The sequence below is a fragment of the Lepisma saccharinum genome, chromosome 4, assembly GCF_977018435.1.
Source record: "Lepisma saccharinum chromosome 4, izLepSacc3.1, whole genome shotgun sequence".
In the NCBI taxonomy this organism is placed as follows: Eukaryota; Metazoa; Arthropoda; class Insecta; order Zygentoma; family Lepismatidae; genus Lepisma; species Lepisma saccharinum.
This window is the reverse complement of record NC_139232.1, coordinates 30,872,792-30,888,812: the sequence shown is the minus strand read 5'-3', so window position 1 is coordinate 30,888,812 and position 16,021 is coordinate 30,872,792. Positions and strand designations below refer to the sequence as shown.

At 41.5% G+C, this 16,021-nt stretch overlaps 3 protein-coding genes across 3 annotated transcripts; all 3 read left to right on the top strand.

Annotated features, from left to right (window-relative positions):
- Positions 1-3,535: 3,535 nt before the first annotated feature.
- LOC145986877 (uncharacterized) lies at positions 3,536-4,732 on the top strand. Its single transcript, XM_083121346.1, has one exon. It carries the CDS (start codon positions 3,536-3,538, stop codon positions 4,730-4,732), a length of 1,197 nt encoding a protein of 398 aa, XP_082977472.1.
- Positions 4,733-8,275: 3,543 nt separating this feature from the next.
- On the top strand, positions 8,276-9,400 carry LOC145986876 (uncharacterized). Its single transcript, XM_083121345.1, has one exon. The coding sequence runs from the start codon at positions 8,276-8,278 to the stop codon at positions 9,398-9,400; it is 1,125 nt and encodes a 374-aa protein (XP_082977471.1).
- A 301-nt stretch (positions 9,401-9,701) lies between these two features.
- LOC145986875 (uncharacterized) lies at positions 9,702-11,261 on the top strand. Its single transcript, XM_083121344.1, has one exon. The coding sequence runs from the start codon at positions 9,702-9,704 to the stop codon at positions 11,259-11,261; it is 1,560 nt and encodes a 519-aa protein (XP_082977470.1).
- The last annotated feature ends 4,760 nt before the right edge of the window (positions 11,262-16,021 follow it).

The window sequence follows — 16,021 nt, the reverse complement described above, 5'->3', positions numbered from 1 at the left end:
CCCACTGAATATGAAAATCATATTATAAAATATATCATACTTATAGAATTCCACTTCAGTTCAGTTCATTTTAGAGCTATGTATAAAATATCATTAAACTAATTTATTAGACTGGGACAATTTTCGAAAATTCTGACTGTAGGAAGCATTTTTGAGGAAAAGCGGGCAAACAACATTTTCTGAATGTATTTGATGTTCTGATTACGAATATTTTGTTTGCCACTCTCGATTTTGGTGTTATATGCTTCAAATCGCTAAAAAAACAAAATGGCGGCAATACGAAATGGGTTCCTATTAACTTTTGAAGGAGCAGGAAGAAAATAGTGATCTTGGTGTCAAACATTATGTTTTTGGGTATTCTGAATCCAAATATTATGTTTTCTAATCTGAAATTTTAAGCTATGTGCTCCAAATCGCTAAAAAACAAAATGGCGGCCATACGAAATGAGTGCCTATTAACTTTTGAAGGAGCAGAAAGAAAATAGTGATCTTGGTGTCAAACATTATGTTTTTGGGTATTCTGAATCCAAATATTATGTTTTCTAATCTGAAAGTTTAAGCTATGTGCTCCAAATCGCTAAAAAACAAAATGGCGGCCATACGAAATGAGTGCCTATTAACTTTTGAAGGAGCAGAAAGAAAATAGTGATCTTGGTGTCAAACATTATGTTTTTGGGTATGCTGAATCCAAATATTATGTTTTCTAATCTGAAATTTTAATTTGTTTGTTCCAAGTCGCTAAAAAACAAAATGGCGGCTACGTGCATCCATGTAATGTTTCGTATCCAAACTTTTGAACTAGGAATAAAACAGTGTAACAGTAGGTTTTTAATGCAGAAAAAAATATAGAACATTTCTGAAGTAAAGATGCAAAATAATAATATTATTCAAAGCATAAGACCATATTGAAATATTAACAGTACCAGTGTATGATAAATCCGCACGTTATCCTTATTCAACCTTATTTTGCCCACAAAAATAGTATAACATTTATCTAGCCACGGATATTCATGCACTCCTTAGTGCCAGTATCTGCACATTTGCAAGCTGCAGTACATACAAGCTGGCCTTTCCTGCAGGAACATGTAGCGGATATACAACCACCCAAACATCCACAGGTGACAACGTCGTAGCAGGGTTGTGGAATTGGTGGCAGCGATTGAAGTTTTGGAATGAGCTGTCCATCAACCATTTTTCATCCCAAGATAGTAGGTTGTGGTAACACAGGTTTTGGTATGACCGACTGCCTCCACACCATGGCTTGATAGTGGACCCGTTGTGCATGTAACCGTAGAGCATCGGTAGTGGGGGATGGGGGGCAGTGCTTGTGGTGATTTTCCTTTGCTGAACAGCTTTACTCTGGCTTCATCACAGCTGCTTGCATCCGGTACACCACACAACTTGCATATGAACTTCTCTGCCTTGTGTGCTGTTTCTTGTTTCAATTCGTCAACACCAAGATTTAGTAGTGTTAAATATTTTCCATGCTGTCTTCTTACTGATTCAAGCCATGTAGGATACTCTGTCGCATCCTGTTATGGCGTGGAATGGGATGAGAGTTTCGAAGACAGGATCCGTAAATGAAAACTTCTGCCTGACTTCATGTACTGGAATGTATGTTCCTGCTTGCAACCATAATTTCTTACATCTAATCTACCTATTGCACTAATACATCTGCATCACGTGCTGAGACAACAATGTTATCAGCACCAGAATTAAGACAGTGAACTACAATGCGCGTGTCCGCCTCTTCATGGTTTGCCTGCAATCCTTCAATAGACAAATCACGATTGTTTGTTCGTACGCCATCCTCCTTGTGAAATCCACCGGAAACCACAAATATTTTGTCTTCAGGAGCATTGTTGATCAAATGATTAGAGAGAAAACAGGCCAAATCTTTTTTATTCTCTGAGTTAGCAAGAAAGTCACCGAATTTGTTGGAGATTGGCACGGATCAATTTTCTATTACTCTCCTTACTAAATGAGCATGTTTCAAGAGCCTGCCTATCCCTTGTTCCAGCCTTGGTTGAAGTTGCGTTATACCGATCAAAGGTGACATCAATCCTCTTAAAGCTTCTTCCCATAGAAATAACAAGGTTAAGAAATACATCTGCCAGTTGACCAAAGTTTAAAAACTCCTGCAGGATTTCCAAGTGCAACAACTAATGCATGACCATCTATTATAAGGCATGACGCAGACGGAATTGATATATCAGGTGGACAAATTACTTCCTTGGTCATCACATCAGCTAGAATGACTTTGTTTCCTGTTCTCAGACTTCTGTTTGTGTTGGCAAGGGAGATTGGAATTGGCATTAGTTCATGAAACAAAATGCGATTTAGATCCACATTACGACCTGCCTCATAGGCAGTTACGAGGCGCTGGAGAATATTCCTGTCAGTTTTCAAAATGGTTTCCTTGCCACTTACTACCAATTTAACTTCATAGAGGGACTTGAATGTCTTTGCATTTGACTTATGTAGATGATCACTTAACTTGACTTGTGTGACTTTTACCAGGGGCCATCATCCTTTCCTTCACGAAGGTGTCTAGCTTTACCTGGCCCAGTGTTTCGGCTTTGAGGAAAGTATCTTAAATATCTGAAGTAGCTAAATCCTTTGTTTGTGGCAATGTTCTGGAGGAACTGATTAGAAACATCTGAAGATGATGGCTCACAGGTGCAGGTCTTTTCAAATTTATAAGTGGATCCATGGTTCTATGTTTCTATCATTCTGAAATAAAGTAAAAAAAAATAATAAAAAAGATATTATAGGTTTAGTCATTTTTGTGGTTCTTTTGTTTAAAAAAGAGGAAAAAAACAACAATTTTCAAAAATGTCAGATTAGAAAACATAATATTCGGATTAAGCATACCCAAAAACATAATGTTTGACACCAAGATCACTATTTTCTTTCTGCACCTTCAAAAGTTATTTGGAGCTAATTTCGTATGGCCGCCATTTTGTCTTTTAGCGATTTGGAGCACATAGCTTAAAATTTCAGATTAGAAAACATAATATTTGGATTCAGCATACCAAAAAACATAATGTTTGACACCAAGATCACTATTTTCTTTCTGCTCCTTCAAACGTTAATAGGCACTCATTTCGTATGGCCGCCATTTTGTTTTTTAGCGATTTGAAGCACATAGCTTAAAATTTCAGATTGGAAAACATAATATTTGGATTCAGCATGCCCAAAAACATAATGTTTGACACCAAGATTACTATTTTCTTTCTGCTCCTTCAAACGTTATTAGGACCTCATTTCGTATTGCCGCCATTTTGTTTTTTAGCAATTTGGAGCAAATAGCTTAAAATTTCAGATTACAAAACATAATATTGGGATTCAGCATACCAAAAAACACAATGTTTGACACCAAGATCACTATTTTCTTTCTGCTCCTTCAAAAGTTATTTCGAGCTCATTTCGCATGGCCGCCATTTTGTTTTTTAGCGATTTGAAGCACATAACATCAAAATCGAGAGTGGCAAACAAAATATTCGGAATCAGCACATCAATTACATTCCGAAAAATGAGCGTCATTCCGAATTCAGAATTACCTGTGTCCCAAGAAGGCAGTTGCTACCTTCCACATCATAGTGTCATCAAAAAGGACAGTTCCACAACAGCTTTACGGATCGTGTACGACGCCAGTGCGAAGACGACGACAGGAGTTTCCCTCAACGATAAGTTGCTTGTAGGACCCAAGATACAAGACGACATAATGCCTTTGTTGCTACGTTTTCGTACGTATCAAATAGCCCTTACTTCGGACGTTGTCAAAATGTTTCGACAGGTGAAAATACACCCAGACGATGCAGAATATCATCGCATTGTGTGGAGGAAGTCACAGAAAGAAGAGATACGAGACTTCAGATTAGAGAGACTGACGTTTGGTACGGCTAGTGCTCCTTTCTTAGCCACCAGGTGTTTACAACAGCTGGCCCTCGACGAAGAGGCAGACTTCCCTGAAGCAGCGGCGATTACATTGAGAGACTTTTTTGTAGACAATCTAGTGACTGGCAGTGATACAGTAACACAAGCTATCGCGTTACAAAAACAAATAAGTGAACTTCTACAAAGAGGTGGTTTCGAATTGCGGAAATGGTGCTCGAACAATTCAGAAGTATTGAATGAAATCCCTGTACATTTGCGAGAAACGAACTTTGCATTGGATGTGAGCATAAATGAACATATAAAGGCACTCGGGATAGAATGGCATCCAGCGAGTGACGAATTCGGAGTATCAGTGACGCAACCAGCAACTCATGATCAATTGACCAAGCGCATTTTGTTATCAGACATCGCGAAAATATTTGACCCCCTCGGGTGGTTATCTCCAGTAACTGTCAAAGCAAAGATCTTCATGCAAACACTTTGGCAAGTTAAGCTTGATTGGGACGATGTACTTCCACCAGAACTAGAAATTGCATGGCAAAGTTTTCGGGCGGAGTTGCATACGTTGCAGGATATTAAGGTGCCTAGGCGCACCGTGTCTTCAAAACCGGTAACGTGCGAACTGATAGGCTTTTGTGACAGTTCCGAGCGGGCCTATGCGGCCACTGCCTATTTACGTTCTACATACAGCGACGGTAGTGTTGAAGTGCATCTCGTAGCAAGCAAAACGAGAGTCGCGCCTCTGAAGAAAGTGACTCTCCCGAGACTCGAACTCTGTGCTGCAGTGTTACTCATACGTTTGCTGCAGACAATAAAGGAAGCTCTTTATTAGAACATTACAGATATGCTTGCATTTACCACATTTGTTGAGTGTCAGTTTCCAGAAAGCCCCGCACTACATTGGCTAACTGGCTGAACTCCACCCTGATCCGAATTATCCTAAATGCGTCGGTTCCCGCACGGTGTCTGGTTAAGAAACAGACGCACAAAGACGATATATACATACATTTAATGTCTATAATACACATATACGAAGGACTATAAAATAACTAAACAACATACACGAAGGACTGTCTATTCGGCTGTAGACTGTCTCTACAAAGCACTTGTAACCGCGCGCATGTGACACGGTTCTTCTCACGACGAGACTCTGATGACGACTGTTCTTTTCTCGTGGCAACGCCCAAGCTAAGCGCCTGGCTCAACTCTAGGGACGTTCCCGAATTTACTTGTGAGTGTAAGTTCCCGTAATCAAGAATACGGGAGATTCTGCAGTTTCTTACTCCCACACACTTCACATGAATAACTCACACATTATATACAAAAATGGAAAACAAGATAAAAACACCTAATTATATACATTGTTCACCGAACACACTCCCCCCCGTTGAAATATTAATTTCAACCACAATCAATAATTTCAATGTAGTACACTTATGTCTCCTTAGAATAAGGGAGAGGAGCAAGTTTCACAATTGGACGTCTGTATTGCCCATCAGCTGTTCGCACTGTCACTGATCGTACTAACTTGTCTGGTCCTGGATGAACTTTCACCACTCCTCCTAGCTTCCATTGCTGTGGAGGGGTGGGTTCTTTCAACAACACCAGGTCTCCTATCTGTAGATTTTCCTTCTTCTCCATCCACTTGGGACGCTGCTGGAGTCTGGACAAGTACTCTGTTGCCCACCGTTTCCAAAAATGTTGCGTCATATTTTGAATCAACTGCCACTTAGACAAATAATTCGACGTGGATGTCGTAAAGTCTGCTTGTGGTACAGCCAGTAACGAATCACCGGTTAAGAAGTGTATAGGAATGTGTTCTTGTTTTCATTATTTGGTTTTGATGATGTGGGTTGGATTGCTTTTCTTCTCAAGAGATGGCGTGTGTGGTCCGTGTGTCAGCTGTTCGCGTGGGCGCCAAGCAAAGAAAACGGTTAGTGAGAGAGAAGCAACATGGCGCGAATCGCGATAACCACAGCTGGACATTACTAAGCACATACGTCGTCTAAAGTGATTAGAATTGCCTTTCAGTGATACTTCATGGTAGTTAGTGCATTACAGGTAGAAAATAGATGTCTCAAAAGAATCAGCGTGTGAATTTGTGATTGTGTTTTCTTACCAGAATCAACGCAACCCCAACAGAAGTGTCCTGGCGTGAGTGCCGTTAGGTCATTTGGATCACTGCTTAACTCCGTTAATGGCCTCGAGTTAAGACACGCCTCTATTTGTGTCAATAACGTGATGAATTGCTCATAAGTGAGTAATGTTGAGCCCATTACTTTTTTCAAGTGATATTTCACTGCCTTCACTGAAATTTCCCATACTCCACCCCAGTGTGCTGCTCCGGGTGGATTGAAATTCCATTGTATGCCTTGAGAGGCCGTAACATCTGACACCGATTGGACGTGCTCATTTTGTCGCATGAATTGAAGTAACTTTATCAATTCTCTGTTTGCCCCTACGAAGTTCGTTCCGCAATCGCTGAAGATCTGGTTAGGTTTGCCACGTCTGGCCACAAACCTACGTAATGCAGCAATGAATGTAGGCGTTGATGCATCATTTACCGCTTCCAAGTGAATTGCTTTGGTTGCAAGACACACGAAAAGAGCGACGTATCCTTTGGTGATTTTTGAAGATCTGAGTTGGCAACTCTTTATTGAAAATGGGCCGCAGTAATCTACACCTGTATTTGCAAATACTCGGCCTGGATTAACGCGAGGGGCTGGCAAACTACCCATGAGTTGAGTTGCTGTCAACTGTTTTTCCTTAAAACATTCTTTGCACTTAAACACAATTTTTCGAATTAAGTCCCTCCCTCGTATAATCCAAAAACGTTGCTGTAGGACAGCGAGAAGCAATTGTGGGCCCGCATGTAAATGTTTCAAATGTTCATGTTTCACGATGAGCTCTGTAAGTTTATGTTCACGAGGTAACAGAATGGGATGTTTCTTATCAATTGTCATTTGTGCATTGTGTAAACGTCCACCTACTCTCAGAATTCCCTCCTGGTCCAGGAAAGGAGTCAAATTGAGTAATGGGTTGTTAGAAGGCAAAGGATTCCCTTCCTTCAAATGCTTTATTTCTGTACGGAATGCTGTAATTAGTGCTTGTTTCACTAACACAAGCAACGTGTGATTAAGTTCGCGTGCTGAGAGGGTTCCAAACTGACGTTCATTAGTACCTCGCTTGGTGTTATGCATAAATCTGAAGCACCAAGCCGCTACTCGTTGGAGCTTTGATAAGTTTGAATACTTGTTTACTAATAACTCCTCCACCTCGACCGAAGACTGTAACACGAGAAGACCCTTTTTTCTCTCTCTCTCAACCTCAGCTGTTGCTGCTGCGTTGACCGTGCGTGTAGGATTGAAGGACTGATTACGTAACCACTGTGGACCGAAGAACCAAATATCACGTTCGAGCAGGGTTGAGGGAGAAATTCCTCTTGTCGCCAAATCAGCTGGATTCTCTTCACTGCACAAGTGGAACCAATTCTCTGCAGGGAGAACGTCGTGTATTTTAGCAACTCTGTTGGCAATAAATGTACGCCAATTAGAAGGAGAAGAGTTTATCCAACACAAAACTATTGTAGAGTCGGTAAATGCACTACAGTCTGCACTTAGTTGAAGGACCTTGTCTATGTAGACTTGAAGTGTCGCACCTTCCAGCGTTGGCGAAGCTGATTTGTTTTCAAGCCGAGTAACTTCCCGCTTGAGGACTTCGGTGAACAATGTATATAATTAGGTGTTTTTATCTTGTTTTCCATTTTTGTATATAATGTGTGAGTTATTCATGTGAAGTGTGTGGGAGTAAGAAACTGCAGAATCTCCCGTATTCTTGATTACGGGAACTTACACCCACAAGTAAATTCGGGAACGTCCCGAGAGTTGAGCCAGGCGCTTAGCTTGGGCGTTGCCACGAGAAAAGAACAGTCGTCATCAGAGAGTCGTCGTGAGAAGAACCGTGTCACACGCGCGCGGTTACAAGTGCGTTGTAGAGACAGTCTACAGCCGAATAGACAGTCCTTCGTGTATGTTGTTTAGTTATTTTATAGTCCTTCGTATATGTGTATTATAGACATTAAATGTATGTATATATCGTCTTTGTGCGTCTGTTTCTTAACCAGACACCGTGCGGGAACCGACGCATTTAGGATAATTCGGGCCAGGGTGGAGTTCAGCCAGTTAGCCAATGTAGTGCGGGGCTTTCTGGAAACTGAATCTCAACAAATGGTCCTCCGGGCCGGATGCGTCGCAATTGTAGTATTCGAGCCGTATTCCGGTAGTTCGTCGGGAAATCAAGGAGCCAGAAGAAGAGTCAACGTGCCACACCCTCGGTCCGCCAGATGCGTTTAGAGTCTCTTGTACGACGAGTCAACATGGAGCAGTTACAGGCGTCAAAGACAGTCCTCAAGCGGGAAGTTACTCGGCTTGAAAACAAATCAGCTTCGCCAACGCTGGAAGGTGCGACACTTCAAGTCTACATAGACAAGGTCCTTCAACTAAGTGCAGACTGTAGTGCATTACTTGTGAATCTCGCTAAACAGTGCAAAGAAACATTGTTCTCCGAGTACTACGATGAACTGAGTGCGGTGCAAGACAGATTAGAGTTCTTGTTGGGCTCCCTGTACCAAAAACAGAAGGAAGCCGTTTCTCCCGTTGTCGCGGTCGCGGTGAACAGTGATGCGAAAAGTGACGTTCGGTTACCAAAACTGACATTACCAGAATTCAGTGGTGACATTCATCAATGGTTTTCATTTCGGGACTTATTCGTGGCATCGGTTCATGACAACAAACACCTCAGTGGCGCTCAGAAGCTGCAATACTTGAATTCATCTTTAAAAGGTGAACCGTCATTATTAAGCCAGTCCATCGCAATAACAGATGCAAACTACGAGGAGGCGTGGAATTTACTAGTTTCGCGGTACCAAAACAAGAGAGAGATTGTGAACAGCACGATTAAACGCTTGGTGAATCAACCTTGTGTGTCATCCCGCTCGGCTACAGGGTTACGCAAGCTCATTGACGTCACTTCTGAGTGCGTGCGTGTGCTGAAGGTTTTGGACATCCCTGTAGAGGCTTGGGATGCAATATTAGTCTTTCACACCACCGACAAGTTGGATGCAGAATCTAGGCAACAGTGGGAACTTTCCCTGAAGAATGCAGAAGTGCCTAAGTTCGAGGACCTGACTACGTTCCTGGATGTGCGTGCCAGAGCTCTTGCAGCGTCTACGGTGACCTCCAGCCTCCCAATGTCCAGCAAACCCCCTCCCAGGGCCACTGATCGTCAAGTGAAGAAGAATGTGAATTCGTATCACACAGGTGCCGAAACTGTGTGTCTTAAATGCCGCGGACACCACAGGTTACATACTTGTCAGAAGTATCAACAAATGTCTGTGAAAGTTCGGTACTATTTCGTGAAAACCCATGATCTGTGCTACAACTGTTTAAAATCGAATTGTAACGTCGGAAAGTGTACTTCGCGCACGTGTATGGTGCTTTAGAAAGCACCACACATCCCTTCACTTCTCTCCTAGTGAAAATCCCACTTCTACGCAGCAAGTTACGTCCCATATCGCCAACAAGAAGAAAGCCATTCCGTTGCAGGAAGTTCTCTTATCTACAGCCACCGTGGGCGTGAGGGATAGACACAACAACGTTCGGCATTTTCGTGCACTCTTAGATACGGGCTCCGAGTGTACATTTGTCACGGAAGACTGTAGTCAGCAATTAGGCCTTCGAAAGAAACACATCAGTGTTGCCATATCCGGTATTTCGGCAACCGGTATCGGTACTTCTCGTTCCATGGTGGACCTACAGTTTAGGTCAAAAGCGGGCAACGAAACGTACACCACCAAAGCCATCGTTGTGAAGAAGATTACAAATAATTTGCCCAAGCAGCAATTCACTTTTGATCAACATTGGACACACCTACATAACCTTGATCTTGCCGACCCGTCCTTCAACAAACCAGGGAAAATAGACATTTTATTTCGTGCAGATATTGTTCCCTTACTTTTAAGACCTGAGAAAGTCGCAGGTCCAGTAGGTACACCAACGGCCATAAGTACTTCACTTGGGTGGATTCTTATGGGCAGAATTAACGTTCCGCGCAATAAACGCGCAGTGTCATCACATCATGCGTCATGTAGTGATCTGGACGCTACCCTACAGCGCTTCTGGGAAATAGAGACTGTGCCATCGGTAAAACTGTACAACGAAGAAGAAAACTTTTGTGAACAACATTTTCGAAACACACACGAACGTGACATCGACGGTCGTTTTGTTGTGAGATTGCCCTTCCGAGAACAAAGCGGTGTTCTGGGAGCTTCACGTCCCCTAGCGGTGCAGCGTCTCAAACAAGTGGAGAGACAACTCGTCAAGAATCCACAACGCCAACAAAAGTATGCTGAGTGTATGCAGGAATACATAGACTTGGGTCACATGAGCGTCATTTCGAATTCAAAATTACCTGTGTCCCAAGAAAGCAGTTGCTACCTTCCACATCATAGTGTCATCAAAAAGGACAGTTCCACAACGGCTTTACGAATCGTGTACGACGCCAGTGCGAAGACGACGACAGGAGTTTCCCTCAACGATAAGTTGCTTGTAGGACCCAAGATACAAGACGACAAAATGCCTTTGTTGCTACGTTTTCGTACGTATCAAATAGCCCTTACTTCGGACGTTGTCAAAATGTTTCGACAGGTGAAAATACACCCAGACGATGCAGAATATCATCGCATTGTGTGGAGGAAGTCACAGAAAGAAGAGATACGAGACTTCAGATTAGAGAGACTGACGTTTGGTACGGCTAGTGCTCCTTTCTTAGCCACCAGGTGTTTACAACAGCTGGCCCTCGACGAAGAGGCAGACTTCCCTGAAGCAGCGGCGATTACATTGAGAGACTTTTTTGTAGACAATCTAGTGACTGGCAGTGATACAGTAACACAAGCTATCGCGTTACAAAAACAAATAAGTGAACTTCTACAAAGAGGTGGTTTCGAATTGCGGAAATGGTGCTCGAACAATTCAGAAGTATTGAATGAAATCCCTGTACATTTGCGAGAAACGAACTTTGCATTGGATGTGAGCATAAATGAACATATAAAGGCACTCGGGATAGAATGGCATCCAGCGAGTGACGAATTCGGAGTATCAGTGACGCAACCAGCAACTCATGATCAATTGACCAAGCGCATATTGCTATCAGACATCGCGAAAATATTTGACCCCCTCGGGTGGATATCTCCAGTAACTGTCAAAGCAAAGATCTTCATGCAAACACTTTGGCTACGCAATAAATTTAGTATCGAGATTCCGGAATGTCCCTTCTGCCACCCGCACGAAACGTTCAGTTCTTGAGACACGAATCCACACAACTGGACCACGCTATGTCAATGCAAAACTAGAACACACCGTTCACCACAAAGTTTACAGTTCACAGTCAGGTAGAGGTAAGACATCCAAGGCTTGGAGGACCATAAAAATGTTGGAGTTGCGTTGATTCTGGTAAGAAAACACAATCACAAATGCACACGCTGATTCTTTTGAGACATCTATTTTCTACCTGTAATGCACTAACTACCATGAAGTATCACTGAAAGGCAATTCTAATCACTTTAGACGACGTATGTGCTTAGTAATGTCCAGCTGTGGTTATTGCGATTCGCGCCATGTTGCTTCTCTCTCACTAACCGTTTTCTTTGCTTGGCGCCCACGCAAACAGCTGACACACGGACCACACACGCCATGCCATCTCTTGAGAACAAAAGCAATCCAACCCACATCATCAAAACCAAATAATGAAAACAAGAACACATTCCTATACACTTCTTAACCGGTGATTCGTTACTGGCTGTACCACAAGCAGACTTTACGACATCCACGTCGAATTATTTGTCTAAGTGGCAGTTGATCCAAAAAATGACGCAACATTTTTGGAAACGGTGGGCAACAGAGTACTTGTCCAGACTCCAGCAGCGTCCCAAGTGGATGGAGAAGAAGGAAAATCTACAGATAGGAGACCTGGTGTTGTTGAAAGAACCCACCCCTCCACAGCAATGGAAGCTAAGAGGAGTGGTGAAAGTTCATCCAGGACCATACAAGTTAGTACGATCAGTGACAGTGCGAACAGCTGATGGGCAATACAGACGTCCAATTGTGAAACTTGCTCCTCTCCCCTATTCTAAGGAGACATAAGTGTACTACATTGAAATTATTGATTGTGGTTGAAATTAATATTTCAACGGGGGGGAGTGTGTTCGGTGAACAATGTATATAATTAGTGTTTTTATCTTGTTTTCCATTTTTGTATATAATGTGTGAGTTATTCATGTGAAGTGTGTGGGAGTAAGAAACTGCAGAATCTCCCGTATTCTTGATTACGGGAACTTACACCCACAAGTAAATTCGGGAACGTCCCGAGAGTTGAGCCAGGCGCTTAGCTTGGGCGTTGCCACGAGAAAAGAACAGTCGTCATCAGAGCCTCGTCGTGAGAAGAACCGTGTCACATGCGCGCGGTTACAAGTGCGTTGTAGAGACAGTCTACAGCCGAATAGACAGTCCTTCGTGTATGTTGTTTAGTTATTTTATAGTCCTTCGTATATGTGTATTATAGACATTAAATGTATGTATATATCGTCTTTGTGCGTCTGTTTCTTAACCAGACACCGTGCGGGAACCGACGCATTTAGGATAATTCGGGCCAGGGTGGAGTTCAGCCAGTTAGAAAATGTAGTGCGGGGCTTTCTGGAAACTGACACTCAACAATTTTCTTTCTGCTCCTTCAAACGTTATTAGGACCTCATTTCGTATTGCCGCCATTTTGTTTTTTAGCAATTTGGAGCAAATAGCTTAAAATTTCAGATTACAAAACATAATATTGGGATTCAGCATTCCAAAAAACACAATGTTTGACACCAAGATCACTATTTTCTTTCTGCTCCTTCAAAAGTTATTTGGAGCTCATTTCGCATGGTCGCCATTTTGTTTTTTAGCGATTTGAAGCACATAACATCAAAATCGAGAGTGGCAAACAAAATATTCGGAATCAGCACATCAATTACATTCCGAAAATGTTGTTTGTCCACTTTTCCTCAAAAATGCTTCCTAGACTTTTTACAGCCACATTTCTGAGAATTTGCACCAGGCTATATTGCAGATATGTACCCTGGACAGTGCCTTTTAGAAGCAATGTATTCGGTATTTTCTCAGACTTCTAAAAGGTGTTTCGAAAGTACTTTCTATCGAACGAAAACTGTGCCCTGTCTTTGACGTATATTGGGCCACTTGGTCCTTAACACATATCAAACCTTTGTTGACAGCTATAGCGTTGTGTTGTCTTTTTAAAAAAAATACTGAGTCGAGATGATACCCGATCAACTCGCATGAGATCTAATTTTGAAGTATTTGTAAAACATTTGACATAGTAATTATTTGTAATGTAATAAGTTGTACCTTATGATGCTCTTCAAACACTGAAAGTACTACAATTGCACATGCAAATCCAAAATCCTTCAGATCTCATAGCAAGCAAAGTTGAATATCACACGTTCGAAATATTATGTTTCAATCTTTGGTGGACAATATGAAGAGCCGGTTTGAAAAGTTTAGATTATTTTTCGGATGTTGTCACATTAAATTCAGATACAGACATGTGTTTTGTGGTGACATGTTAATTTCTCGTTTATATGAAAATGTGAACTTTAATGTAAGAGAGAGCATGTGCGCATCATCAGTCGAATGTATTCGTATCTACAAAGAAAATCCAAAACACATTCCCACCTCACTCAAAGACTTTGTAAATCCAATCCAAATTGTACCAATATCTACAGTTGAATCTGAAAACGAGTTCTGTGCCAAGAACCTTACCCTAACAGATTAGAGAAATCATTTAGAAGTTTTAAATCTGCTTTTCATTTCAACAGAAAAATTTATAACAAATTTGATCAAGACTAGGCATTACAGTGTCCTTGACAAGCCAACTGGCAAATCATCGAACCTGCAGTGAGTCATTTATTTCGTGCATTCAACTGACTAATGTAATTTTCTTACAATTTGACTTTAGAATTTAACCATAAATGGTGTTATGTTTGTGTTGTACTCGATATGAGGTGCATTCAAGTTCTAAGGTCTCCTAATTTATTTTGAAAAATATACTCACTTCAGAAAGCTGAAACTGCCATCATTTCTCAGCAAAATCACTGTCTAGACGTACACATTTTCCACAATGCTGACGTCACCATAGCACGGCCTCTGCAAACGCTTTTTTAAAACTCTGTTTTGTACCGTATACTGAATAATCGCTGATGCAAGAGGGGAACAGCTGGAAAATTTGCGACCACGGATACTGTCCTTGAGGGTTCAAGAGAGCCAAAAATTGCTATGTGCGAGGTCAGGTGAGTATGCACGGAGCATGTGATTCACTTCAAATTTGTTTTCCATGAAGAGCGTCTGAACAATGGTCGCCCGATGAGGAGGTGCGTTGTCCTGATGAAAGAACGCAGCTGCAGCCATTTTCGGAGGTTTCTTTGGCAATGCTGGAAGCAACTTGGTCCTCAAATCAGTTCCATAGCTTGTACCCATCATTGTGGTACCCTTAGGATAGCAATGCGTGAGTATAACGCCTTCGCTGTCCCAAAACATCCCTTTTCTCAGCAATGAAGTAACTGGTAGCTGGTTCGTGGTCGAGGCTCCTTTGGTTTGTTTTCATACGACGTTCGACATTCCTTCAACTATGGGACCCACGAACGCACATTGGTTACATCCATGACACCACCACAGCATGTCTGAGTCAATTTAAGATGAATATGGATGGGTGTTACTGCACGCAGGTGAAGAAAATGGATAATAACACACTGTCCTTTTGATGTAAAATGATGTCATTCCCAGTATCAAAAACATGTCAGTCGTTAGATAGTGCCACTAACTTCCTATGGGTCGTATAGTGCTGTCCTCTGGCCTCATCAACCTTCAAGAATGGATGCTTCTTCTCAAACAACTCTCACGTTTATAACTGTTTCTATTAATGAAGAAAAAATAAAAGACCTTAGAACTTGAATTAGATTCTTAGCAATTTATGTGCAATTCTAAGCATGCCCAATGCATAGGTAAAATAAGTCCTCTCCCTTCTGATAAAATCACAAATCGCACCCTGCTTTAATGTCTAGGAAACATAGCTGTTTCATTTCAACTAGGAATGGTATCGAGGTGAGACGAATGTGTCACCACTCAAACTTCCACAACGTACATATATCATTAATGCAAAAAAAAATCCTAATAACGTTTTTTCGGATTTACATTTTGTTCGACGCTGCAAACAGTCGAAATACGGAATTTTATCCCGACTAGATGAAATCGTGCAGCATAGGTTCACAATTGTCACTACTGGATTAACTTTGCAATTACAATAAACAAAATATACGACTTATTTGAAATATGAACAAGACATACGCTTGGTATATCTGAATAAGGCACAATTTATTTTAAGTAAATTCCTCAAATATGATACGAAAGTTTCGAAAGAGATCGTCTCGTTTTAATTTTGCAGAGATTTATTTCAGTCTCGTCTCGAAATTTGAGACTTCTTTTGTCTCCGTACCATCTCTATCCTCAAAAGAAAGAAAAAAAAGTTTTCCTAACGTCCCCTGACGAAGTTAATAATATATGAAAATAATCGGTGAGTCACAGGAGTACATTGTACCCCCCCCCCAACAAATTGGTCTGTCGTGTCGTATCTCGGAAACAAGACGAGGCAGGAATTGTGAAAGTATTTCGTTTCGGAAAATTCCATTTGAAAAGTTCAAAAGGAAAGAAACTCTTCTGATGCAGATTTATATCTTCGAATCGACGTGACCACTTCTTTACAAACGTGTACTCCCCTTACACGAAGGGGCATTCGCCTACAGCATGATTTTATGAAAGTAAACTTTAACTGATTCCATGGTTTCAGACACGTTTTAAACAATTTTCATCTTAGAAAGATTTCCAAGACCACAGGCCAATGAACTAACTACCGTGCGTCCATTTCGATCTGCAGCTGAGAGAGCACTAACCTGTGTTATAACACGCAAACGTTCTTCTGTAATTCATCCAAGTTCTGCTCTTATATACACAAATAAATA